The 27,984-nt window shown below is 36.2% G+C and overlaps 1 protein-coding gene across 3 annotated transcripts in view; it reads right to left on the minus strand.

Moving 5' to 3' along the window:
- The window catches only part of LOC135637704 (uncharacterized), a 65,019-nt gene that overhangs the window by 31,792 nt on the left and 5,243 nt on the right, over nucleotides 1–27,984 (minus strand). For all 3 annotated transcript variants that reach the window (XM_065150434.1, XM_065150433.1, XM_065150435.1), the window contains 2 exons: nucleotides 2,709–2,778; nucleotides 1,776–2,035 (listed from right to left, as the gene is read on the minus strand). In XM_065150434.1, the coding sequence (XP_065006506.1) occupies nucleotides 1,776–2,035; nucleotides 2,709–2,778 (330 nt within the window). The remainder of the gene's footprint in view (nucleotides 1–1,775; nucleotides 2,036–2,708; nucleotides 2,779–27,984) is intronic.

Consider the following 27,984-nt stretch of genomic DNA (forward strand, 5'->3'; position numbering starts at 1 on the left):
CCACATGACATCATCCTATACAATTGTGATCTTATTTCTTATATTGATAATAACGAAGAAGGAAATAAAGAAAAGATAAGAAAAGAATCATTATCTCATAAGAAAGGAAGAGTATCATGCACAAAGGAAGATTATTTACCTAGATAATTTTAAAAGCTTATCTTCTTATAATATAACCACATATAATTAATCATTTTAATATGATTTATTTTCTTCTATGTTAATCTTGTTTTTTGTATTTGAGGCATATATAAAAAGTCAAAGAATTGTAATGGGTAAACAATCTTTGAATGAATAAGAGTGTTATTTCCCACGTAATGTGTGAGTGGTACGAGGTCACAATTTCCCCCCAATGTGAGTCGGAGGACTTGAGTGAGTCCAAGATTTGTGCCAGCTTGCAATGAATACCCATGGATCAACCTTTCAACAACGTAAGCCAACCAGAAGGATGTATCTAAGCTCTCAACCATCTTAGTATGTGTTGAATTTTAGTACTTGTTGTTTATTACTTAATATTTTGGCAAATCAGTTTTTCTCGTCTCCTCTCTCTGTTTTAGCTTTTTTTTATTTATTATCCATCCTCACCTAATTCTCTCAGTCATATCAAGTATCCCCTTTAGGTTGTGCTAGGTCAACATGGCTAGCTCTTAGGAAATGAGCAACCTTGTCTAACTGAAGATAAGTTTACATAACATAAGCCTTCTTTTAGGCCATGATTAGCTGTTAGATTCATCCTTTAATTATTCTCATTTTTAATATTATCTAAAACTAAGATAATCTCCAAAATATTCATTCTTACATAGCATTCTAATTGTTCATATTCTAAGAAAACAAAATAAGGTTGCATACGTAATATGTGTTACTATATACAGACGTAATGAACTTAAGCTTACAAAGAACTATCCCTACACATTCTTGTTTTAAATATTATTTAAAACTAAGTTAAGCTCCAAAATACCCATTCACTATGGATGATAGTACAAGTAGCTCATGGATGTTTAAATATAAGGACTGACACTCTAAGCCCCAAGCCTAACTTAAACCATATTTTAGTATTTAGACACTCCAAAAAGTATCTCAGAATAGATTTGGAACAATCTTATGTAAAATTGAAAAGGCAACAAAAAATGGACTTTCAAGTGAATCATACATAAAACTAACATATGATCATTGTCAAAATTTATTATTCCTATCTATAAGTCTTCTTAATTCCTCGACTGACGGAATCAGATGATAAAATACCTTCCATCTACCATATTTGAACATGTAATAAACTAAAAAGTTTTTAGGAATATAAAGATGCCATAATCCTAACACAATTGAATAGAAACATAAGCAAGTCAGTTAAAAAGAAATTAATAATCAGAAAATAGTCAACTGTCCTGAGCAGCTATAAAAAAACAACTCCCTATTTTATAGAAAAATCTTTGGGAACCTCCATTTGTAGAAACAGCAGACAAGGTTTAGAAATTTGAAAAAACAGTTGAAGGACAGGCTGCCAAGAAACTGAAATTTGAGGTAATAATTAAATGCATGTTTCTGTTCTACTGTAAATGTAAAAGCATATGAAACTATGCATTCAGAAGGAATTGAAAAATATTTTAAATTATTAATCAAGTAACTGAATGAAAGCAAAATAATTTACCAATGGCAATGACATGATAGTCTAAGGAAGTGCAATTAAGATATAAATGAGCTAAAGTCCTCCACCAAATATAATTCCTGATATAGTGAAGAATGAAAAGTATAGAAAGAGAAAGAGATGCAACGTTCACCTTTATGTGATCATCCTTGAGCAATTCGCTTACTCTTCCTGACCAATAACAACTATCATACCACCAATCAACCAAATCACCAACTTTCCAAGTATCATTTGTAATTGCTATCACATCTGATGTTGGGCAAAACTTGGGCGGTTGACTTTTCCGGAAGAAGGGAGGAAATGGAGGTCGCACCATAAGCTCCAATTTGCCTTCTTCAAGTGCTTGGTCAGGTTGTTGAAGGGGCTTTTGGTATAGTTTAGTCCATCTTGTCTCTGTGAGAAGTTCAGAATTTAAACAAACAATAATTGTGTCAGCACATACAAAAATGCAAAGTAATAAAATGAAGCACACACTAGCATCAAAAGTTGCAAGTGAGAATATTATCTACAAAACTTCAATGCTTAAATATCATATTTCAACTAAACCATAAATCTGCAGTATATTATCTTTCGAGTACTATAACAAGCTTGCCAGCTATATGCAATAGCAGAAAGCCTGAATGAAGCATACAGCCCATATGTCCAACCATCTCAATCAAATCTGTACAAGTTCAATGTAATATTCGATGAATATAAGTACAGATAAGAGTGCTAATAGTGCCATTGTTTAAAAACACCAGGCTTAAAAAAAAAAGATTACAGGCAATGTAGGAGACTTTTCTCCCCACAAAGAGAAATATCAAAAAAGAAAAGGCCCTAATAAGCCAGCAAGTCAAACCACTGAAAAAGCCATATTTTATTTGGTTAGATAAGCTGGCATAGAATTTTCTTAATGAATCATGTCACTAACTTGGTCCTTCATCCAATCAAGGACTGCATAGAATTTTCACAATAGTTCCTTCTGTTACATTGATGTTGAATATCCTGATGAATGTCTATAGGTCAAACGTCATAAGCCTTCAATGATTAAGATAAATGAAAAATTATATTTAAATAGATTACTTACTTTCATCAGGGTAGTCAAAGAACTCCAAAAAATACCCAATCTGCCTTTTCCGGAAGCTCATACTCTTTATCTGATGAAATTTCAAGTGAAAGCAATAACATATCAGGAGAACCTAATGAAGGAAAAAGTGTCTGCTAAATGTTATGGAGATAACTAAGCAAATGCAGTCAAGTTAATTTTCAAGTTTAAAAATGCAAGATCAAAAATATTGATTATTAATCAAGCAAAACTATTCACAAAGTCCACTTTTGAAGAGTAGCAGAAACTTCAGACCAAATGATCAAATTCCACTTCTGAAGAGTTGGCAGCAGCTTAACTTGTAAAAATATATCTTATGGAGCTAAGTTAAGAAATGGCAAATACCTGATTGCACATTATTTCAGATAACAAAACTAAAATCCAGAAATTCACAGTTTTTCATAATTTTGAGAGTGTAATAGCAAATTCCATGCATCAATTGATCATGTCGTTCACCAATCTCAGACATACTCAGATTCATGAATCCTATGTTTCTTCTGAGCAATGGAAAAAAAATGCTGCACTATAGAAATGGTGATTGTACTGAAGCTAAGCTTTATGACAAAGAACTTTAGATAATAACATAGGTATGCTCAGTGTTCTCCACAAGGGTACCTACACTATATCCTTGTCATGTTTACATCAAGTTAGCACCTCTTTTGTCAACTATGAATCAAGAAGCAATCTTAAAGGAGGATAAAGAAACACAGGTATCAGAGGATGATCTTCTAAAACATCAAGCTAAGTACATTTTCCTGTTAATATAAAGCTGGCACAAATATCTAATCTCTTATGTGGTGTCCTATGGAAATTGGCCAGGAGTGAAAACACAATTTGACCAAACATTAAAGAGATTCAATGAGGTGTACATAGTGGTACACAAGTGAAAATTAAGACTGGCAAAATCACTAAATTTGGTAATGTTGAATCTCGGATTTTGATGATGAAATCAATTAGTAAATTATTTGATCAAATCTATATGTTGAGAAAAGTGTGCAGGATTAACTACGATAGCGATCAAGGCATAAAGCAAAACGAAGTGCCGAAGTCAAGATCGAGATTTCGTTGGGAGTTCGAGAGTTCATCGGAAGTCCGGAGGTTCATCGAAAATGCTGCCGGAATTGACCAAGAAGAAGCTCGTCGGAACTCGCCAAGAAGATCGTTGTTAAGTTCAGAAGCTTGCCGGAAGTCCGCTGGAAGATTGCTAAGAGATCGTCGGAAGTCCGCCGGAAGCTCGTCGGAAGATACCTAGACTTACCGGGCTTGTTTCGTTTAGTGTATACCTTAAAAATCATAGTTAACACATAATTAGGATCAAGGTCCGCCATACCGTACCGTACCGGAGTTTCGACCCGGGCTCGGTACGGTACGGTACATGTGTACCGGGCAGTACACCAGGGCGTACCGAGCGGTACACCCTAGTGTACCGATACTGTAGCACTGTAGCGATACAGGGTGGTCCGCGTACCGAGTACCTGGCGGACCGGTACGTACCGCCCGGTACGGCCGGTACGCTTCGGTACGGCAGACACTGATTAGGATTAGGTTTGGGAGGTAATCCCACTAACTCAGTTAGGGGCCAACTGGGCCTGTAATTGGACTGGTTTGGGCCGGATTCAAGGCCCAACCAGGTTGCTGGACCTTGTCTAGCGGTGGCACCGCCAGACTGGGGCGGTGGAACCGCCCAAGGAACGATCTCCCAGGTGGTCTGGGCGGTGGTACCGCCGATAGTTATTACTGCCAGGCAGTGGTACCGCCCTGTCAAGCGGTGGTACCACCAGAGCTCAGTATCCGAGACTCTGTCAGGCGGTGGTACCGCCCAGTGTCAGAGTGTTAGGCGGTGGTACCGCCAATACCCCGAAAACCCAGGATGAGATATTTTTTTGCTCCAATTTTGAAGTCATTGGGGCCTATAAACACCTCACCCTTTTCTGCATAAAAATACAACGAAGTGCAATCAAAGTGTGAAAAAAAACTCTAAGTGTTGGGGTGTTAAAAGTGTTGTAAAACTTAAAAAGTCCTCCTTCTCCCTCTTTTTAGATTTGTAATCATCCAAGAAGAGGTGTAAGGCTTGTAAGGGTTAAGAGTTATCTCCTAAACTCATGAAAAGGAGAAAGCGTTGTAAAGAGGTGGTTGGTCTTCGCCTATTGAAGAAGGACCATTAGTGGACGTCGGGGACCTCAAATAAGGAGGAATCGGAAGTGGATGTAGGTCACAACGATCGAACCACTATAAATTCCAGTGTGTTCATTCCTTACTGCTTAATCTATTTACTGCATTCAACTTTACTTCATTACAAACTATCTAATCCCCTTTTCTCAACTCATTCAAGAAAAACGAAACGGTTTTCGCAGAATCAGATTTTATCATACGAAGATTTTCAAACCGACATAATTTTTCCGCTACACTAATTCACCCCCCCCCCCCCCTCTTAGTGCCGCTCTTGATCCTAACAATTGGTATCAGAGCAAGGTCACTCTCATTTTGGTTTGAAACTCAAGAGAGATGACATTTGCCGACAGCCAAGAGGGTCACTCAATAACACGTCCACCGATGTTCAATGAGACGGATTACACCTATTGGAAGACTAGAATGAAGATTTTTCTAATTTCTATGGATTTTGAGTTATGGAATATTGCGGAAAATGGCTTTCAAAAGTCTTCTCTTCCAATGAAAAATTGGAATGAGTTAGAGAAGAAGACTTTCTTTTTAAATGCAAAGGCTATGAATGCCTTGTTTTGCGCTTTAAATAAAAACGAGTCCAATCAAGTGTCTATTTGTGAAACGACTTTTGATATTTGGCACACACTCGAAATCACTCACGAAGGCACTAGTAGAGTAAAGGAGTCCAAGATAAATCTTTTAGTTCATACTTATGAATTGTTTCGGATAAAACCAAGCGAAACTATTGTTAACATATACACCTGTTTTACGGATGTCGTCAATAGTTTAAAAGCTCTTGGCAAATGTTTTTCGAATTTTGAACTTGTTAATAAAATATTGAGATCCCTTCCAAAGAGTTGGGACCCTAAAGTTACGACCATTCAAGAGACTAAGGATTTGAATAATTTTCCTCTGGAAGAACTTATCAAGTCATTAATGACCTATGAGATGACTTGCAACGCTCATGAAGAGCTTGAGAACAACCTTCCAAAGAAAAGGAAAGATATGGCACTAAGAACTCATGAAGACTACTTAAAAGAAAATTCAAGTGATGAGGACTATGATAATGACTTGGCACTCTTGACAAGAAAGTTCAAAAAATTTATAAAAAGAAATAAATCTAAAAATGACACTAAAAATAAAGTTGAACCCAAGAAAAAACAAGTCATATGCTACGAATGCAAGAAGCCGGGACATTTCAAAAGCGAATATCCCCAAGTGAAGAAGAAACAACTAAAGAAGAAGAAGGAGCTCAAAGCAACGTGGGATGATTCAAGCGATTCCGAAGACGAAGAACAAAGCAACAAGGAAATCGCCAACTACGCACTAATGGCCATCAAAGATGAGGTAAGTAGTGTTCATTAGATGCAAATTTATCTTTCAATAAGCTTTTAAGCGCTTTTCATGATTTATTTGATGAATGTAGAATAATGAGCAAAAAGTATAATTCTTTAAAAAAGGAACATGTCCTTTTAAATATTGAATTTAAAAAACTTAAGCATGATAATCATTCTTTGCCTCCATGCACTAAGTGTGAACACTTAGAGGCACTTGAGAAGGAAAACTTGCTACTCAAAGAAACCTTAGAAAAGTTTAAAGTTAGTAGCAAGTCCTTGAACATGATCCTTGCCAATAAGGGTCACTTTCATAGAAGAAGTGGAATCGGATTTGTGAGTAGCTCTCACCAAAATCCAACCACCTTTGTAAAAGGCCCTACCTTGCATGTATCACCCCACACCAAACGCAACTTTTGTTGTAAACTCGAACATATTGCTCATAAATGTCCATTTAAGAGATATAGTCCACATAAATTGATTTGAGTTCCTAAAGGAACCTCAAATGACTCAATGCAATATGATAAGTTGAGTAAATCGATTTATGAGGCACCCAAGGTCATGTGGTTACCTAAAAATCACCCTCTTTTGTAGAAATGTTTACCATCACAAGCTAGGAGTAAGAGATTGTACCTTGATAGTGGATGCTCAAGGCATATGACCAGAGATCCATCTGAATTCTCTAAGCTCACTAGCCTAGACGAAGGATATCACCTTCGGAGATAACAAGGGTAAAATCATTGGCAAAGGAACTATAGGTAACAAATTCAATTTTTTGATTAAAAATGTGTTGTTGGTTGATGGCTTAAAGCATAATCTTTTGAGCATTAGTCAATTATGTGATAAAGGATACGTCATTAGATTTGAATCCAATGCTTGTATTATTGAACAACCACACAAAAACACATCTATGATTGCCCTAAACAAAATAATGTATACACTATTGATATTGATGATCTTTGTAATGAAATGTGTTTTTCGATTTTGAATGACGATGTTTGGCTTTGGCATAGGAGATTAGGTGATGCTAACATGAAACTAATCTCTCAAATCTCATCCAAAGAACTTGTAAGAGGTATTCCTAACATTAAGTTTGTTAAATATAATGTGTGTGATGTATGTCAACTAGGAAAACAAATAAAAGGTAGTTTCAAACCAAAGAATCAAATAAGCACCTTTGGACCATTGCAATTTATCTATATGGATTTGTTTGGACCAATTGATACATCAAGCCTAGGAGGTAGCAAATACGCCTTTGTAATTGTGGACGATTATAGTAGATACACTTGGACAAACTTCTTAGCACACCAAAATGATTACTTTAGATATTTTTCTAAGTTTTATAAACTTATTTAAAATGAAAAAGACTTTATGATTTCATCAATTCGGAGTGATCACGATGGCGAATTTCAAAACCATAATTTTTAATTTTTTTTATGAATCTAATGTATACAACCAAGTTATGCAATTTCGAATAATACCGCCCGGTACGGGCGGTACGTACCGGTCCGTCAGTTGAACGACACACGAACCACCCGTTATCGAACGAAATATATATATATATATAAGGCGACGTCGCATCGCCTTTTTCAACGACGTCACCCCAAGGCGACGCGACATCACCTTTTTCGACGAATATTTATATATAAATATATATAAACTTATATATATATATATATATATATATATATCAAGGTCTGCAATACCGAATTATACCGCCCGGTACGGGCGGTATGTACCGGTACGCAGATCGCCCGTTACCGAGCAGTACGTTCAAAAAAACCCTGTATCGAACGATACGGGGTAATATCGGGCAGTAATGATCGAAATTTCGACCGTTACCGCCCGGCAGAACTCGGTAACGGTCGATTTCGACGATTACCGCACTATAGCAGTGCTACAGTGCTCCAACGATCAATTTGATTATTGGAGCCCTTTCTCATTCTATTTAAGTCATTCTTCTCTCCTATTTCATTATACTCTCTTAAACTCTCTCTCAAACTTTTTTTTTCTCTCCTAAACTCTACAAAACAACGATTTGTGAATTCAATCAAGGCTAATTTGGGAAGATTAAGAGGAAGAACTTTCTAATTAAGAGGTATGTATTTGCTTTCTTTAATTAGAGAGTAATTAAGAACTTTAAGGTTATGATTAGTATGTTTCATGCATATTAAATATTGAATAATATTTATGATAGTAAAATAAGTTTTATTAAGTTTTATTAAAGTTATTTAATACTATGATTAGTCATTTTAATGATGATTTAATCGAAATTTATTCAATTTTATATCAATTCAATATCTTTAATACCTATTAGGGTATTTGTCATGTTTATAGTGTTAAAAGAGAAGTAATTAGTAAAAAATTAACTATGTTAATCATATAATTAGTGTAGATAAATGATGATTTTATCATAATTTGAATCATATTGGATTAAAATTACACATTTAATGTTTCTTTTATGTGTTTGACATATATATGATGGTAAAATAAGTTTAATTATGTTTTATTAAAGTAATTTAATACTACGATTAGTCATTTTAATGATGATTTAATCAAAATTTGTTCGATTTTATGTCAATTCAATATCTTTAATACCTATTAGGGTGTTTGCCATGTTTATAGTGTTGAAAGAGAAATAATTAATGAAAAATTAACTATGTTAATCATGTAATTAGTGTATCTAATGATTTTAATACTTCTTTTATGCATGTAACATATTTATGATGATAAAATATGATTAGTTATGTTTTAATAAAATTATTTAATGTTACGATTAGTGATTTATGATCGATATTTGGTCAATTTAATATGTTTATACTTTATAGTTTATTTGATTTAAATTTGGTAGGATCATGGCATCAAAGGAACAGCCACATTATGATGCATGGGTTCATGCCTGAAAGATAGATAGAAATTGTCATCATTGGCAATGTATTTATTGTGACTACATTGGTAAGGGTGGAGGAATAACTCAGGTGAAAATGCATTTGGCTGGTGGGTATCCTGATGTTGCAAAATGCAAGAATGTTCCAATGGATATCCGTAAATTATTTCAAAGCAAATTTCAACAAGCAAAGGAAGATACATTAAAAAAGAAGGCAAGAGTTGAGGAAGAATATTATAGGGCTACGCAGGAACCAGTTTATGATCGGTATGAGGGTTGCGGCGATCAAGTCGACACGGATCTCACAACTGGGATTCATGCATCATTGGAGCATCAGTATACGATCGATGAAACAATGAGGCATCGACGACCTGACTCACAATTGGAGCATGGCAGTGGTAGTGGAATCCAGAGGTCAACCAACATGAGGCAACCAACTGCTCCTTCTCAGTCAGGCCGAACTAGTAGCATGAGGTATGGTGGACTCCGTGGTTTTATAAGAGGTCTTGGCAGGAGGTCCGCACCAGATATTGTTGATACTGATCCGCAAGCCTATCCCCCACAAACAGCGAAACAGACACGAATTGACGATGCATACACAAAAGAAAAAAAAAACGGGATATTAGGAAGGCAATCTCAAAATGGTTCAACTTCCATAGAATTCCAGCCAACACAGCCCACGGTCCATATTATCAGAGCATGATCTCTTCTATTCAAAAGTCTGCATGGAGATCCAACCTCCAACACCGAAGGAGATTTACGGCGTGTACTTAGATGAGGAGGTGGCAGAACTAAAGGATTGGATCAAATCCTTCAAGAGGCAATGGGACGAATATAGGGTGACATTGATGTGTGATAGTTGGTGTTTCATAAATCTGTTAATGCTTTTGAAAAGATCCAAGATGCAAACTACATTGAGAGCTTGATGGACACTAATGGTAGAGGAGATTGGACCACAGTATGTTGTCCAAATAATAACCGACAATGGAGCAAATTTCAAAAAGGTCGGTTTACAATTGATGGAAAAAAGAATAACTTTGTTTTGGACTCCATATGCAGCTCATTGCATAGATTTAATACTGAAAGATATTGGTGAGTTGGATGCAGTCAAGAAATGTGTAGCTTGAGCACAATCAATTACAAAGTTTATATATAATCATCATTGGGTCCACGCTTTAATCCAAAAGTATGTAAACAGTGAGATACTTCGACCTGGAATTACTCGGTTTGCAACCAATTTTATTGCATTAAAGTCATTACAACAAAAAAGGCATGGCTTGAAGGCAATGGTTACCTCACAAGAGTGGTCTGAATCCAGATATTCGAAGTTGAGCGATGGAAAGAAGATAGAAAAGTTCAATCTTTCCTCTGGATTTTGGGAGACTACGTCAGAAATCATAAAAGGTGTAGAACCACTTTATATTGTCCTCCGTAAGGTCGATATGGACAAGCGTCCACAGATGTCGTATCTTAAATATATACTGATTTCAGCAAGAGAGGAGGTCAGGAAAACATTTAAAGATGATTTTAAGGCCGACCAAAACGTACGAATCATTGATCGTCGGACCGAAGTTCATATGGATCAAGATATCCATAATGTAGATAAATTTATATTCAGAATAATTTAATTTATTATTATTTAGATAATAAAAATTCATACTAACAAAATTATGTTTTACAGTATATTATCTAAACCCGACAATTCAATATCGATATGCTCTCGGAACGCAAAATAATTTTCTAACGACACTACGAAATGTTATATATCGACTCTTGCCAAACATTACTGAGGCAGCCGATGCTCTTACGAAGGGTCGATTATTTCGAGAAACAATTGGTTCATTCTTCGAAGTTGTAGCTGTATCGTGTCGTTACACTATGGATCCTGGTGAGGAAAAGTTATGCATATTGATTATCAATTATATTTAATGTTAATTATTTGTTGTGCTAATAAAATCTTATTTATATCTTTTTGCAATCGAGTGGTGGCTACAATTTGGAAGGGATGCGCCACATTTAAGGAAGGTTATCGTTCGTGTACTTTCACAGACACCAACATCTAGTGATTGTGAACGTAATTGGTCAACGTTTGCATTGATTCATACGAAGGTTCGCAACAGACTCTCCTACATACGGTTAAAGAAACTAGTATATGTCCATTATAACATGCGGCTAAAATTGCGATGTGCTGAGTTAGATAAGGAGGCCAAAGGAACCAGATAATGATCCCATTGACCTCCAATTCTACAACGAAGATTCAGAGCCAATGTTAGATTGGGTTGAAGTAGTAGAGAACCAAGAGGATCCTCTACTTGATGAGGCGGGAGATAATTAGCGTCCTTTACGTTTTATCACCAAGGCAATAGAAGAAGCACAACCTCAACAGGTGAAAAATCCCCCTCGATTACAACGTGGTAGGAGTCAAACTGCTCGAGGAACTACCGACACCGAACGGTCACACTCGTCCGCCCAACGTGCAAAGGCAAAGGGGAAGGCAGTAGCATCAGTTGCATCATTGGAAAGAATCGAGTCGGGCGACGAGACACCTTCACAATCACATTCAGCAACTCGCTTGGTCTAGAGACATGACAGCAACACGGACAGCAGTACCTCGACAGATGATGGCGGTGATGCCGGGCAGTCGTTAGTCTCGTCTACACAACTTGAGGGTGGTGAATGGACTGAGGAGCAATATTTTACACATGTCACTCAAGATTCAGATCATGGAACTCGACAAGGTACTGGTCAAGTTTATGCGCGGAAGGGGAAGGGGAAGGGGAAGGCAGTGGATGAATATGAACAAATGCGACAGAGCATACATGATATAGACACAAAAAGAGGCTCATCGTATTCACAGTCATCGTATTATGGAGAATCATACGGGCAACAACAGTATGGTGATAGTTGGTTATCCTTCTCTGAACAACAGTATGATACAAAACAACAGATCAGTAGCGAAAGTAGAAGCTCTGACATTCACCGATATATGTCTCAAGAGCTGTATTGGACAAATATAATTCATAACGATCAGTCTACGATCAGCACCACATTGATGCATCAATGGCATACGGTGTATCAATACACTATGTCATGGGATCAATTTCATGATTGGATCCAACAAACGTATCATATTGATATGCAGATGTATCGGATCGAGGACCCCGATCCACCACCCGTGGAGGCCCGTCGTTCGTTTGGTGGTAGAATCAACAATCAGGTATATCTACATATGTGATTATTTAATTCATTTAAATTTTAAAGTTTATATTGTAACAAAATAGTCTAACAATTCAAATGATTTTTCTGTAGATATTTCAATCTATAACGAGCTGAAATACGAACCTCGAACAAGACTACCTCAAAGCCCGAAAAAGATATGCGATACTATTCTTACCTAATTTACATTGATTTTGCTAAACTTATACTATTACTATATTTATTTGTAACTTGAAAATCCTATCCTAACTTTTTTTTTATTTTCAGGTATTTTCGGAGGGTTTAACGGACTGAAATCAGGTGTACCGCTCGATACACCTCGGTGTACCGCTCGGTACATCGTACCATACCGTACCGAGCCCAGGTCGAAACACCGGTACGGTATTACGAACCTTGAGATATATATATATATATATATATATATCGAACAATATACCGCTCGGAATACAATATCGTACCGTACTGAGCTAACGTCGAAACTCCAGTACGGTACAAAATTACGAACCTTGAATACAACCATAATTTCTCTACTCCGAGAAATCCTCAACAAAATATAGTAGAAAGAAAAAATAAAAATTTACAAGAAATGACAAGAACCATGTTGAACGAATATAGCCTACCCAAATATTTTTGAGCCGAAGCCGTTAATACAATATTCTATGTCATGAATAGGATTCTAATAAGACCATTACATTCCAAAAATCCTTATGAATTGTGAAATGACAAAAAACTCAATGTTTCATACTTTAAAGTTTTCAGTTGTAAATGTTTTATCTTGAATGAAAAAGATGCCTTAGGAAAGTTTGATGCAAAATCCGATGAAGGCATTTTTCTTGGTTATTCTTCTATTTCAAAAGTCTTTCGTGTCTTTAATAAAAGAATCTTAGTCATAGAAGAGTCTATTCATGTTGTCTTTAATGAAGTCTCCGAATTTAAGAAAAATAAGTTTGATGATGATCTTAATTTTGATGCTTTGAATTTAAATGAACCCTCTCCTCCAACTAGCAACTTGGATACATCTTCTTCCGAAACATCCTTACCCATGGAATAAAAGTATATAGATATTCATCCTAAAGAGCTAATCATAGGAGACACATCAAAGGGGGTTCAAACTCATTCTTCTCTTAAAAATTTTTGTGTCAACGCCACTTTTCTTTCTCAAATTGAACCAAAATGCATTGACGAAGCCTTGAAAGATAATTCATGGGTTATCGCAATGCAAGAAAAGTTAAACCAATTTAAGAGAAACGAGGTGTAGAAGCTTGTTCCGAGGCCAAATGACCATGTAGTTATTGGTACTAAATTGGTGTTTAGAAACAAGCAAGATGAATTTAATATCGTGGTTAGAAACAAGGCTAGATTAGTGGCCAAGAGTTTTAACCAAGAAGAAGGTATCGATTATGAAGAAACCTTCGCTCTTGTGGCAAGATTAGAAGTCATAAGGATGCTCTTTGCCTATGCTAGTAGTAATTATTTTAAGTTATTTCAAATTGATGTTAAAAGTGCTTTCTTAAATGGCTTTATTTTCGAAGAAGTGTATGTTGAACAACCACCTGGATTTTAGAACTCTTTTTTTCCTAATCATGTGTTTATATTAACTAAAGCTCTCTATAAATTAAAACAAGCCCCGAGGGCTTGGTTTGAAAGACTTAGCTCTTTTCTTATCCAAAATAATTTCTCTAAAGGTAAGGTCGATACTACATTGTTTATTAAAAATTTTGAAAATGACTTTCTTGTTATTCAAATTTATGTTGATGATATTATTTTTAGTTCTACAAATGAATCCTTATGCGAATCGTTTGCTAAGAGTATGAGTCAAGAGTTTGAGATGAGTTTAATGGGTGAACTAACTTTCTTTTTAGGCTTACAAATCAAACAACTTAGTAATGGTATTTTTCTTAGTCAAACCAAATATGCATTATAATTGCTTAAACGGTTTAATATGGATAGTTCAAAAGCTATCAATACTCTTATGAGTACCTCCACTAAGTTAGACATAAACAAAAGTGGAGAAAGTTTTGATCAAAAAATTTATAGGGGTATGATAGGAAGTTTACTATACCTTACCGCAACTAGACCGGACATCATGTTTAGCGTAAGACTTTGTGATTTCAATCTAATCATAAGCTATCTCATCTTAAAGTCATTAATAGAATTCTTAGATATTTTAAAGGAACCCATAATCTAGGATTATGGTATCCAAAATCCGAAGACTTTGAATTAATTGCTTATGCTGATGCGGATTTTGTTGTATGTAGAGAAGATAGAAAAAGCACATCCAGAACATGTCAATTCTTAGGTCATGCACTTGTTTCTTGGTCTTCCAAGAAACAAAACTCGGTTGCATTATCCATAACTGAAGTTGAGTATATAACAGCTGGTGCATGTTGTGCACAAGTTGTATGGATGAAAAATACATTAGAAGATTACAATATTCACCTTAAGAATATTCCCATAAAATATGATAACACAAGTGCAATATGTTTAACAAAAAATCCAATTCAACACTCTATAACTAAACATATTGACATTAGGCATTATTTCATAAGAGATCATGTTAATAACCATGATATATCTTTAGAGTTTATTGATATGAAACATCAATTAGTCGATATCTTTACAAAACCTTTAAATAAAGAACAATTTGATTTCATTAGAAGAGAATTTGGGATGTTAAATTGTCCGAATGCATGAATTTGTTGTACTTTCTCAATTTTTTTTAAAGCTTTCATGAAATCCGGAATATTAATTTACTTGGTATCAAATTTACTTCATACCCTTGCTCCATCACTTAATGATTTTTGATACACTTAGTCCCTTCACTCGTGGAATTCATTGACAAATACATCTCTAACGGTTTTCACTCTTGCGAATTTTTAATGAGAAATGGATTTGATTTACGAAGTTTTATTCATGAATTTCTTTCCCATGAATTCTTCCTTACTCTTCTCATGAAAGAAGAATTTTATAAATTTTTAGTATGTGATGATCACTTGCAAGAATGGGGATTTGATTTTGTATGGATATCTTGATCCTTTTCATGAATCCCTTCTCCTTGTTGAACTAGAAGCTTGATTCAATGAAAATCATTTATTTTCATTTGACTTAGTTCAAATCCTTTCATGAATTTAGTTCTTGATGAATTCCTTCCTTACCCTTCTTCCTCTTCTTCTTATCCTTATGGCAAAGGAAGAAAGAAACCTCTACATCTCAAGAAGAACCAAAAAACTTTTGCGCATCTAAAGTAAAAATGTTAGCTTATCCAAAAGTAGTTATCATACAGAGTTAGCTTATCCAAAAGTAGTTATCGTAAATGCTTGAATGCTTGAAATATGATTGGAATTGCAAATACTTGAAACATATCAAAATGTATTGCATATGCATCGTAGATAATTGGAATGTATCATGAATGCTTGAAATGTATCGTAATGTGGCATGGATACTTGAAATGTTTATTCTTAAAATCATGCTTGATTTCGTATCAAAATAATATATGTCTATCATTATGATGAGGTATGTAATTTATCATGCTATTTACAATTGATATCATGCCTCGGAATGATGAATTATCATCTTTTATCGAAAATTGAATCTTGCTAAATTTCATATTTAAATTTGTATCATACTTGAAAATGATGATTGTCTATCATCATTCTAAATTAGACTTAAGAATGGATGTCATGCCTTGACATCATTTGTATTGTGAGAAATACATGGTATCATATTTTGAGATGGTAAATCATGATTGGTATCATGATATGCATATCGATAAGTTTAAATGCATAAAACTTATCGGTTTGATGCTTGAATTCAAAGGCCTTGAATTCAAGAGTGTCTTTTCTCAAGTATGGCATATAGATAGGGGTAGTTAAGGTTAACTCCATCATCAATTTATTATCATCAGAAAAAAGGGAGAGATTGTTGAATCTCGGATTTTTATGATGAAATCAATTGGTAAATTATTTGATCAAATCTAAATGTTGAGAAAAGTGTGCAGGATTAACTACGATAGCGATCAAGGAAAAAAGCAAAATGAAGTGCCGGAGTCAAGATCGAGATTTCGTTAGGAGTTTGAGAGTTCATCGAAAGTCAGAAGGTTCGTCAGAAATGTTGCCGGAATTGACCGAGAAGAAGCTCGTCGAAACTCGCCAAGAAGATCGTCGTGAAGTCCAGGAGCTTGCCGGAAGTCCGCTGGAAGATTGCTGAGAGATCGTTGAAAGTCCGCTGGAAGATCGCCGGAAGATACCTAGACTTACCGGGCTTATTTCATTTAGTGTATGCCTTAAAAATCGTAGTTAGCACATAATTAGGGTTAGGTTTGGGAGGTAATCCCACTAACTCAGTTAGGGGCCAACTAGGCCCGTAATTGGATTAGTTTGGGCCGGATTCAAAGCCCAACCAGGTTACTGGACCTTGTCTGGTGGTGGACGATGGAACCGCCCAGGGAACGGTCTCCCAGGTAGTCTGGGCAGTGGTACCGCCCAGACTGAGCGGTGGTACCGCCGACAGTTATTATTGCCAGGTGGTACCTCCGAGACTCTGTTAGGCGGTGGTACCGCCAATACCCCAAAAACCCTGGATGAGACACTTCTAGGCTCCAATTTTAAAGTCACTGGGGCTTATAAATACCCCACCCTTTTCTGCATGAAAATGCAACAAAGTACAATCAAAGTGTGAAAAAAACTCGAAGTGTTGGGGTGTTAAAAGTGTTGTAAAAGTGAGAAGAGTCCTCCTCCCTCTCTTTAGCTTTATAATCATCCAAGAAGATGTGTGAGACTTGTAAGGGTTATCTCCTAAACTCGTGAAAAGGAGAAAGCGTTGTAAAGAGGTGGTTGGTCTTCGCCTATTGAAAGAGGACCATTGGTAGACGTCGGTGACCCCAAAGGAGGAGGAATCGGAAGTGGATGTAGGTCACAACGACCGAACCAATGATTTAAAAAGGCGCTCGGGCGCTCGCCTAGGCGCTCGGGCGAGGCAAGGCGAGGCCCAAGCGCCTCGCTTCAATTTTAGGTGGTGCGCTTCAAAGAGGCGCCGCCTAAGCGCTCGCCCGAGCCCAGGCCCCGGGCACTTCGGGCGAGCGCCTGGGTTAAACCAAGCGACCGAACCAACGGTTTAGGTCTGGTTCGGTCTTCGGTGCTTTAGTTGGTTCAATCGAACCAACCCTAACTGTGCTCGCCGTTCACGCTGCTCGCTGTCGTTGTAGCCGCTCCTGCTCCCGCTGCTTGTTGTTGCCGCTGCCACTATTGCCGCTCTCGCTGCCACTGCCGCTGCTCGCTTTTACCACTGTCACCGCTCGTCGCTCCTGCAGCCGCTGCTGCTGTCGCTGCCTTTGTCGCCATTCGCCGCTCCCCCACTCGCTACTACCGCTACCGCTGCCACTGTCGTCGATCGCCGTTACCGCTACCGCTGCTGCTCCCGCTTTTCTCAGCACCCTCGGTCTTCCCTTACACTCTTCTCTTCTCTTTCGCTTCTCCTCTTTTAAAATCGAAAATATACTGTTAACAGTATACAGTATATTGTTAAAAGTATATAGTATACTGTTATACTATATACTGTTAACTGTATACAGTTTAACACTATTATTTTGATTTTAATACTATTAATTTTAATATTATTAATTTTTAACGCCTCATTTTGCTCGGGCGAGCGCCTAGCGCCTCGGGCGTTTTTGGACCATGGAGCCTAGCGTTTTTTAAATCACCGGACCGAACCACTATAAATCTCGGTGTATTCATTCCTTACTGCTTAATCTCTTTATTGCATTCAACTTTACTTTATTACAAACTATCCAATCCCCTCTTCTCTACTCATTCAAGAAAAACAAAACGGTTTTCGTCAGAATCGGATTTTATCGTACGAAGATTTTCAAACCGACGTAATTTTTCCGCTACAATTTTTCCGTTGCACTAATCCCCCCACCCCCCTCTCTCTTAGTGCCGCTCTTGATCCTAACAGGTAAACATGATGATTTTCATAATTAAGATCAAGTTTCACCAGTTTTAAATGAAACACACTTTCAAAGGCCATTCAGAAAAATTATCTATTGATTTGAATTTTCAAAAATTTCCATCAGAACAAGACTATTTCGTACACTAATCATGGAGGTGAATAGCAGTATAGCACAATGCAGCAATTTATCATCTGAATCTTGCAGGCAACCAATTCTGCTGACCTTGTTGACATGTTTTGATGTACATGTTCTACATGTACATGCCATGGAATGGCATGCATCAAAAAGGCATGCATGATAATGTAAAACATGGTTTGATGTATTCGGTACCAAACCGATGTCAGTCCTTGGTCAAACCCATGTCAGCATGTGCCATTGAACTTTTTTAAGATGTGAGCATACGTGGTGTCATAAGGCACGTGCCAAAGTCCATGTAAGCCAATCAATGATCCTCCTCTATCCAATCGGCAATGCATCTCTCTATCTCACGATCTCATTAGTGTGCCTCCCCCTCTTCCTCATTCTCATTGTCATTCTCCCTCTTTCTCCTCCTCCCTCGTCATCCCGTACCAAGACTTCCTAATAACACTCCTCCTTGCTTTTCCCCCTCCCCTCTCCTTCCCTCCCACTGTCATGCTCTCTCCTCCTCAGCGAACATCGCCCCCAACCGAGCCTCTATAAATCCAATGTTTTTAAAAGCACTAGGTGCCAAAAGGTGCTAAGATCCCAAAACTCCCACGGCACTAGGCACTCGTCTAAGCGCCTGCACAAGTGAAGCAAAACGCTCCAAAATATTAAAATTTAGAAAACATATATTATGATTGATAAATATAATAATAAAAATAAAAATGACAATATGATTTCTACTAATAGAGACCTATGCTAAACAAGTTTCTAACTAGTGCTAAACAATTCTACCAAGCTCGCACCTCAACCCAACTTCACTCGAGCATTCGCCCGAGGTGCCCGAGCGATGCTTCATCGAAACGCCTCGCCTGGAGGTTCTGCGAGGTGCTTGGGCCTCGCCTTGCCCAAGCGCCTTTTGAAAACAATGTCTATAACAACCCCCTCCCTCTCGTTGTCACTCTCCCTCTATCTCCTCCTTCATTGCCCTAATGAAACCTCCCCTCCCATCCTCTATAGTGCCACTCTTTGCTTCTACCTAGCAGAGTCACCGGCCCTGTCAAGCCTCCTCAATGGTCCCCTACTCTCCACTAATTGCTCTCTTCTTTTTCCCAATAGAGTTGCTACACTCGACAGCTCCCACCCCTTGGCTTCTTTCCCTCACCCTTCTCTCTATCCTTATCTCCCTTGACTTGTTCCTTTGACAACTCTACTTTGTCCAATACACCCTCTGTCCTACTCTTCTTCTTTCTCTCTCGGATAGCCCCCATTTGGCCTTCTTGTACAATAACAAGTTCGTACAGTCCCAACTATTTTTGAATCAGCTATTGATATTTGTGTTAGTTAAGTTAAGAGTATTTAAATCTTTATTTATAGTCTCTATTGAAGTCTTTTATGGTTCACGAATAAGAACATTTCATATTTCTATCTTTCTTGATAACTCCACATATTCATCTCAACATTCTAATATAAGCAACACAAACTATTTATGTGTTGTTTCCTAACACTGTCTAATAAAACTCCATATTATCTATGTTAATTAAGTTAAGAGTATTTAAATCTTTATTTATAATTTTTATTGAAGTCTTCTAAGGTTCACGAATAAGAACATTTCAAATTCTTATCTTTCCTAATAACTCCACATATCCATCTCAACATTCTAATATAAGCAACACAAACTCTTTATGTGTTGCTTCCTAGCACTATCTAATAAAACTTTTCTTTTTAATCATATCATACAAAACTTATGATGTCCTAGTCATTTTAACCATCTTCTTTTTACTCGATGAATAATTTTTCAGCAATCTCACAATCTTGTAGAATAATTGATCCAAGATACTCATTTTGTTTAATGAAACTTCTTGTCCATCCAACTTAATTATATCCTCCAATCTATTCCTAGTATTATTAAAATCATGATTCGTAATACCGACGCGTACCGCTTGGTACAGGCAGTATGTACCGATTCGACAAGGGATCGGTACACAATCTACCGGGCGATACTATAACCTAACCCTGTATCGAGCGATACGAGGTCTACTAGGTGGTAACGATCGAAATTCGACCATTACCGATCAAGGGCTAAGATTGCCCAATTTCAAACGATCAAATTGACCGTTTGAATAATAGGAAAGGGTTTTTAAACCCTTTCCTCCTCACTCTTTTTTCAACACATATCGCTCTCTCAATCTCTTTAACTCTCTCAAACTCATTCTCACTCGTATCTAACAATTCAAATAATTTCTTTATAGATGATTCAATATTAACAAAAGGACGGTCTAGAATGTACCACAAAGCTACTCTTCAAAGCTCAAAAAAAATATGTCACTACTCTTTCCTAATTTAGATTATTTTTGCTAAGATTATACTAAATTTATATTTATTTCTAACTTAAAACCCTAATCTAACTTTTTCTATTTTTCAAGTATTTTTGGAGCTATTTTTTATTTTTTTTGGGCATATTCGTCGATACACTAATATAAACCAAAATTACAAACCTTGATTAAAATTACATCATATATATTCGGTTTCAATCCTATTTAATCTAAAAAATTTAAAATTTAAGAATTACCTCCATAACTTAAGTTTTGATATAATTCAACTTAAAACCAAGGATTGAAATATCGTACCGTACCGGAGTTTCAATGTTCGCTCGGTACGGTACGATACTGCACATAAAGCAATATACCATTCAATATATCGCTCGATATATATATATATATATTTATTTATTTTTATTTTTTTTTTTTTTTTTTATAAAAGGCGACGTCGCCTTTTCCTCTCCTATGCGGGGTGACGTCGCCTTTTATAAAAATATTTATATTATATATATATATATATATTCTCCGTCTGATAACGGACGGTCCGTGTACCGGTCAGCTGACGGACCGATATGTACCGCCCGATACGGGCGGTATTAGCGAAATTTTATACACTACGAAGGTCCATCCTTATGTTTTTAATTTCGAATAATACCGCCCGGTACAAGTGGTACGTACCGGTCTGCGACCGCCCGCTACTAGGCGAAACACTGAATATAACCCGTATCTGACAATACGAGGCTATATTGGGCGGTAACAATCAAAATTTTAATCGTTATCACCCGACACAGGTCGGTAACGATTGAAATCGATCGTTACCAACATGTAACAGTGTTCCAACGGTCACAATGACCATTGGAGCCATTTCTCATGGGTTTTTAAACCCATCCTCCCCCATATTTCACTCCATTTCACTCTCACTCTCTTAAATTACATTAAATTCTTTTTTTTCTCACATTTGCACTCTCCTAAACTCTACAAAATAATGATTTGTGAATTGAATCGAGACTAATTTGGGAGGATTAAGAGGAAGAACCTTTTAATCAAGAAGTATGTATTCTCTTTCTTTAATTAGAGAGTAATTAAGATCTTTAATATTATATTTAGTGTGTTTAAATATTGATTAATTCAAAATTAGACACTTAATAGGTCAAATGTTTATATTTCATACATATTAAATATTGGAAGATATTTATGATGGAAAAATATGTTTAATTAAGTTTTATTAAAGTTATTTAATACTGTAATTAGTGATTTTAATGATGATTTAATCGAAATATGATCGATTTTGGATCAATTCAATATCTTTAATACATATTAAGATGTTTAATATATTTATAGTATTGAAAGAAAAGTAATTAATGGGTAATTAACTATGTTAATCGTGTGATTAGTATATTTAATGATGATTTCATAATAATTTGATGTATATTGAATCAAAACTACGTATTTAATATTTCTTTTATATGTTTCACATATTTATGATGGTAAAATAAGTTTAATTAGGTTTTATTAAAGTTATTTAATGCTGCAATTAGTCATTTTAATGATGATTTAATCAAAATTTGATTGATTTTAGGATAATTCAATATTTTTAATATCTATTAGGGTGTTTGACATGTGTATAATGTTAAAAGAGAAGTAATTAATGAATAATTAACTATGTTAATCGTGTGATTAGTATATTTAATGATGATTTTATCATAATTTGATGTATATTGGATCAAAATAACGTATTTAATATTTTTTTATGTGTTTCATATATTTATGATGGTAAAATAGGATTAATTATATTTTAATAAAAGTATGCTGCGGCTAGTGGTTTTTGATCGATATTAGGTCAATTCAAAATGTTTATACTTTATAGCTTATTTGATTTTAATTTGATAATATCATGGCATCAAAGGAACAATCATATGATCATGTATGGGTTCATGCCCGAAAGATAGATAGGAACCGTCATCATTGTCAATGTATTTATTGTGACTACATTGGCAAGGGTGGACGAATAACTTAGGTGAAGATACATTTGGCCAACGGGTATCCCGATGTTACAAAATGTAAGAAGGTTCCGACAGAGATCCATAAATTATTTCAAAACAAGCTACAACAAACCAAGGAAGATACATTAAAAAAGAAAGCAAGAGTAGAGGAAGAATACTGTAGGGCTACGTAGCAACCAGTTTATGATCAGTATGAGGGTCGTGGCGATAAAGTCGACTCGGATCTCACAGTTGGGATTCGTGCATCATTGAAGCATCAGTATATGGTCGATGAAGCAATGAGGCATCGATGACCTGACTCACAATTGGAGCATGGTAGTGGTAGGGAATCCAGAGGTCGACCAACATGAGGCAGCCAACTGCTCCTCCACAGGTAGCCCAAACTAGTAGCATGAGGCATGGTGGACTTCATGGTTTTATGAGAGGTCTTGGCAGGAGGTCTGCACCAGATATTGATATTGATCCGTAAGCCTATCCCCCACAAACAACAAAATAAACACGAATTGACGATGCATATACAAAAGAAAAGAAGCGGGATATTGGGAAGATAATTTCAAAATGGTTCAATTTCCACATAATTCTAGCCAACATAGCTCAAGGTCCATATTATCAAAGCATAGTCTCATCTATTCAAAAGTCTGGCATGAGAATCCAATCTCCACCACCGAGGGTGATTCACGACATATAAGCTTAGATGAGAAGGTGGCAAAACTGAAGGATTAGATCAAATCCTTCAAGAGGCAATGGGACGAATATGAGGTGACACTGATGTGCGACAGTTGGACAGGACCAACAAGAATGAGTATCATCAACTTCCTTGTTTATTGCAATAGAAGGGTGGTGTTTCATAAGTTAGTTAATGCTTCTGAAAAGATCCAAGATGCAGACTACATTGAGAACTTGATGGGCACCGTAGTAGAGGAGATCTCACCACAATATATTATCCATATAATAACCGACAATGGAGCGAATTTTAAGAAGGTCGGTTTGTAATTGATAGAAAGAAAAATATTGTTTTGGACTCCATGTGCAGCTCTTACATAGATATAATCATCATTGGGCCCACTCTTTAATGCAAAAGTATGTAAACAGTGAGATACTCCAACTTGGAGTCACTCAGTTTGCTATCAATTTTATTTTATTAAAGTTATTACAGCAAGAAAGGCATGGCTTGAAGGCAATGGTCACCTCATTAGAGTAGTCTGATTCTAGATATTCAAGATTGAGCGATGGAAAGAAAATAGAAAAGTCCATTCTTTCCTCTAGATTTTCAGAGACCGTGGTTGAAATCATAAAAGGTGTGAAACCACTTTATATTGTTCTCCGTAAAGTCGATATGGACAAGTGTCCAAAGATGTCGTATCTTAAATATATGTTGATTTCAGCAAGAGAGGAGGTCAAGAAAGCATTGAAAGATGATTTTAAGGCCGACCAATACGTACGGATCATTGATCGTCGAACTGATGTTTATATGGATCAAGATATCCATAATACAAGTAAATTCATATTCAGAATAATTTAATTTATTATTTTTTATATAATAAAAAATCATATTAACAAAATTATGTCTTATAGCGTATTATCTAAACTTGGCAATTCAATACCGGTATGCTCTCGAAACGTAAAATGATTTACTAATGGTACTACGAAATGTTATATATCGACTCTTGCCAAACACTACTGATACAACCGATGCTGTTATGGAGGGTCGATTATTCCGAGAAATAGTTGGTTTATTCTCCGACGTTGTAGCGTATCATGTCGTTACACTATAGATCCTGGTGAGGAAAAGTTACACATATTGATTATCAATTATATTTTATGTTAATTATTTGTTTATTTGTTATGCTAATAAAATCTTATTTATATCTTTTTGCAATCGAGTGGTGGCTACAATTTAGAGGGGATGCACCACAATTAAGGAAGGTTACCGTTTGTGTACTTTCACAAACGGCGACATCTAATAGTTGCGAACATAATTGATCAACGTTTATATTGATTCACACGAAGGTCTACAACAAACTATCATATAGACGGTTAAAGAAATTGGTATATGTCCATTATAACATGCGACTAAGGTTACGATGTGCTAACCTGGATAAAGAGCCAGAGGAACCAGATATTGATCCCAACGACCTCCAATTCTACAACGAAGATTCAGAGCCGATGTCAGAGTGGGTCGAAGCGGTAGAGAACAAAGAGGATCCTCTACTTGATGAGATGAGAGATCCTCAACGTCCTTCACGTTTTATCATCGAGGTAATAGAAGGAGAAGAAGAAGCACAACCCCAACAGGTGGAAAATCCCGCTCGATCACAACGTGGCAAGAGTCAAACAACATCGAGTCAAACTGCTCGAGAAACTACAGACGCCCAACAGTCACAATCGTCCGCCCAGCATGCAAAGGAAAAGGGAAAGGAAGTAGCATCAGTCGTATCGTTGAAAAGAATCGAGTCGAGCGACAAGACACCTTCACGATCGCATTCAACAACTTACTCGGTCCAAAGACATGACAGCAACACAGACAGTAGTGCCTCAACAGATGATGGCAGCGACGCTGGACAGTCGTTGGTCTCGTCTACACAACTTAAGGGTGGTGCATGGACCGAGGAGCAATATTTTACACATGCCACCTAAGATTCAGATAATGAAACTCGATAAGATACTGGTCAAGTTTATACGCGAAAGGAGAAGAGGAAGGCAATGGATGAATTTGAGCAGATGCGATAGAGCCTACATGATGTAGACACAGAACGAAGCTCATCGTATTCATAGTCGTCTATTATGGAGAATCATACGGCTAACAACAGTACAATGATAGTTGGTCATACTTCCCCAAGCAACAGTATGATACGAAGTAGCAGATCGGTAGTGGAAATAGAAGCTCTAATGTTCACCAATACATGCCTCAAGAGCCGTCTTAGACAAATATGATTCATAACGATCAACCTACGATCAACCTACGATAATCACCATATTGATGCACCAATAGCATACGATGTATCAATACACTATGTCGTAGGATCAATTTCAGAATTGAGTCCATCAAACATATCATATTGATATGCAGGTGCATAAGATCGAGGACCCTGATCCACCACCCGTGAAGGCCTGTCATTCGTTTTGATGGTAGAATCAACAATCAAGTATATCTACATATGTGATTATTTAATTCATTTGAATTTTAAAGCTTATATTGTAACAAAATAATCTAACAATTCAAATGATTTTTCTGTAGATATTTTAATATTTATAGAAAGACAATCTGTAATAGATTGAAATACGAACCTTGCACAAGGCTATTTCTCAAAGCCCGAAAAAGATATGATACTATTCTTACCTAATTTACATTGATTTTGCTAAACTTATACTATTACTATATTTCTTTCTAACATAAAAACCCTATCCTAACTTTTTTTCTATTTTTCAGGTGTTTTCGGAGGATTTTACCCCTAATTAGGCGTATCGCTCAGTACACCGTACTAAGCAAAGCTCGAAACTTCGGTACGGTACGAAGTTTCAATCCTTGAACTCCATCCATTATCAATAGAAGAAAGTATAGACTTAATACGAATCCTATCCTAATAGGAAACTACTAGACAATTCCTTATAGTTTATAACTTTATATTATCACACATTTCCTTAATAACGTGTGGATACACCTTTCTATTCAAAAATCCCACAATAATAAATCTCTTAAAACTCATTGTAGGCTTTCTATACATCAATAAAAGCCATAAGCAAATCTTTCTCTCTATACTTCTTCACTAATTGTCTTAATAAATAAATAACTTCTATTGTTGATAAAAAAGATGCACCCAAGACACGATGTTCTTGCCAATACAAGGTTAAGGGATGATCAATGTATGCAACTTTACCTTCAAATATTTAAAAATAATGTTTTCATAACTCAAGCTGGTCTCCCAGGTCATAAAGGACCAATCTTATCATTGTACCAAACAAGGTTCGCTGTACCGTACCGTACCGTACCGACGTTTCGACCCGGGCTCGGTACAATACGGTACCGGTGTACCGGGCGGTACATTAGGGCGTACCGAGCGGTACACCCTGGTGTACCAAATATTTTTTTTTATTTTTATACTGTAGCAGTGCTACAGTATAGTACTGTAGCACTGTAGTGGTACCGGGCGGTCCGCGTACCGATAACCTGTCGGACCGGTACGTACCGCCCGATACGGGCGATACGCTTCGGTACGGCAAACCTTGGTACCAAGACCCGCCCTCAAAGATATTTATTTCAAATCTTATCCTATTTTCAATAACTCTTTCTTTAAATTTCATAATGTAACTCATGATATTAATTTCTCTATAATTAGAACAATCTAACATGTCATCCTTGTTCATATAAATTAATACTAAAAAGTTCTTCCTCCCTTCATGTGGTGTCTTTCTAATTCTCAAAATTTTGTTAAATAAATTACTTACCTTGGTCTACTAAACTTTTTCAAATCTCAATAGAGATCTTACTAGGTCCCACACTCTTAGCGATTTTCATCTTTTTTAAGACATTTTTTTTATATCACTACCTTTAATTTTTCAAACAAAACTATGATTATCAAATCTAGCACTATTATCTATCGTTAAAGTTAACAAGTATTCTTTGATCTTCATCTTTAATTCATGTAATATTACCTAAATCCTTGCACTTTCTTTTTTTGACTTTAGCTTTAGTAGTAATGTAAAATGTTAAATATTGTTTGTTAATTATTCTTGAACTATTGATGTTAATGTTCTTTTGCTTTGTCTTTTTTATTAAATTTGAACAATTTAACATTTTGAGGCCTTATAGATGGTTAAATAAATGACATATGATATCTTAGCGGTGATAGGCATTTTGGAACCTTGATGCCTTTTAGCGCCTAACTTAACACCTTGATAGGCCTTTTAGGGTCAAACACCTCTAACAGCACTATTTATTTTACAAGCACGTTAAATATTGTACAATATAAGATGATAATTTTTTCTGCTTAATCAATTACACAACACCAAAATTAGAAAAAAAAAAAAAAAAAAAAAAAATACGCCCCTCAGAATGCATCAATTTCAACTTATAAAATGCAAGATTAATGTAAGGCAAACACTTTGAAGTATATTGATGTTTCAGAATCTGCCTTGAGCCCTTTAAAATCCTTGTGAAAGCATCAAATACAGTCCAAAAGCAACATGCTATCGAGTTATTCTTTGTAACATAAACCTACATGGCATCCCACCATATTACTTACAAGTCTCATCAGAGCAAA

Source organism: Musa acuminata, chromosome BXJ3-5 (genome assembly GCF_036884655.1).
Source record: "Musa acuminata AAA Group cultivar baxijiao chromosome BXJ3-5, Cavendish_Baxijiao_AAA, whole genome shotgun sequence".
NCBI lineage: Eukaryota > Viridiplantae > Streptophyta > Magnoliopsida > Zingiberales > Musaceae > Musa > Musa acuminata.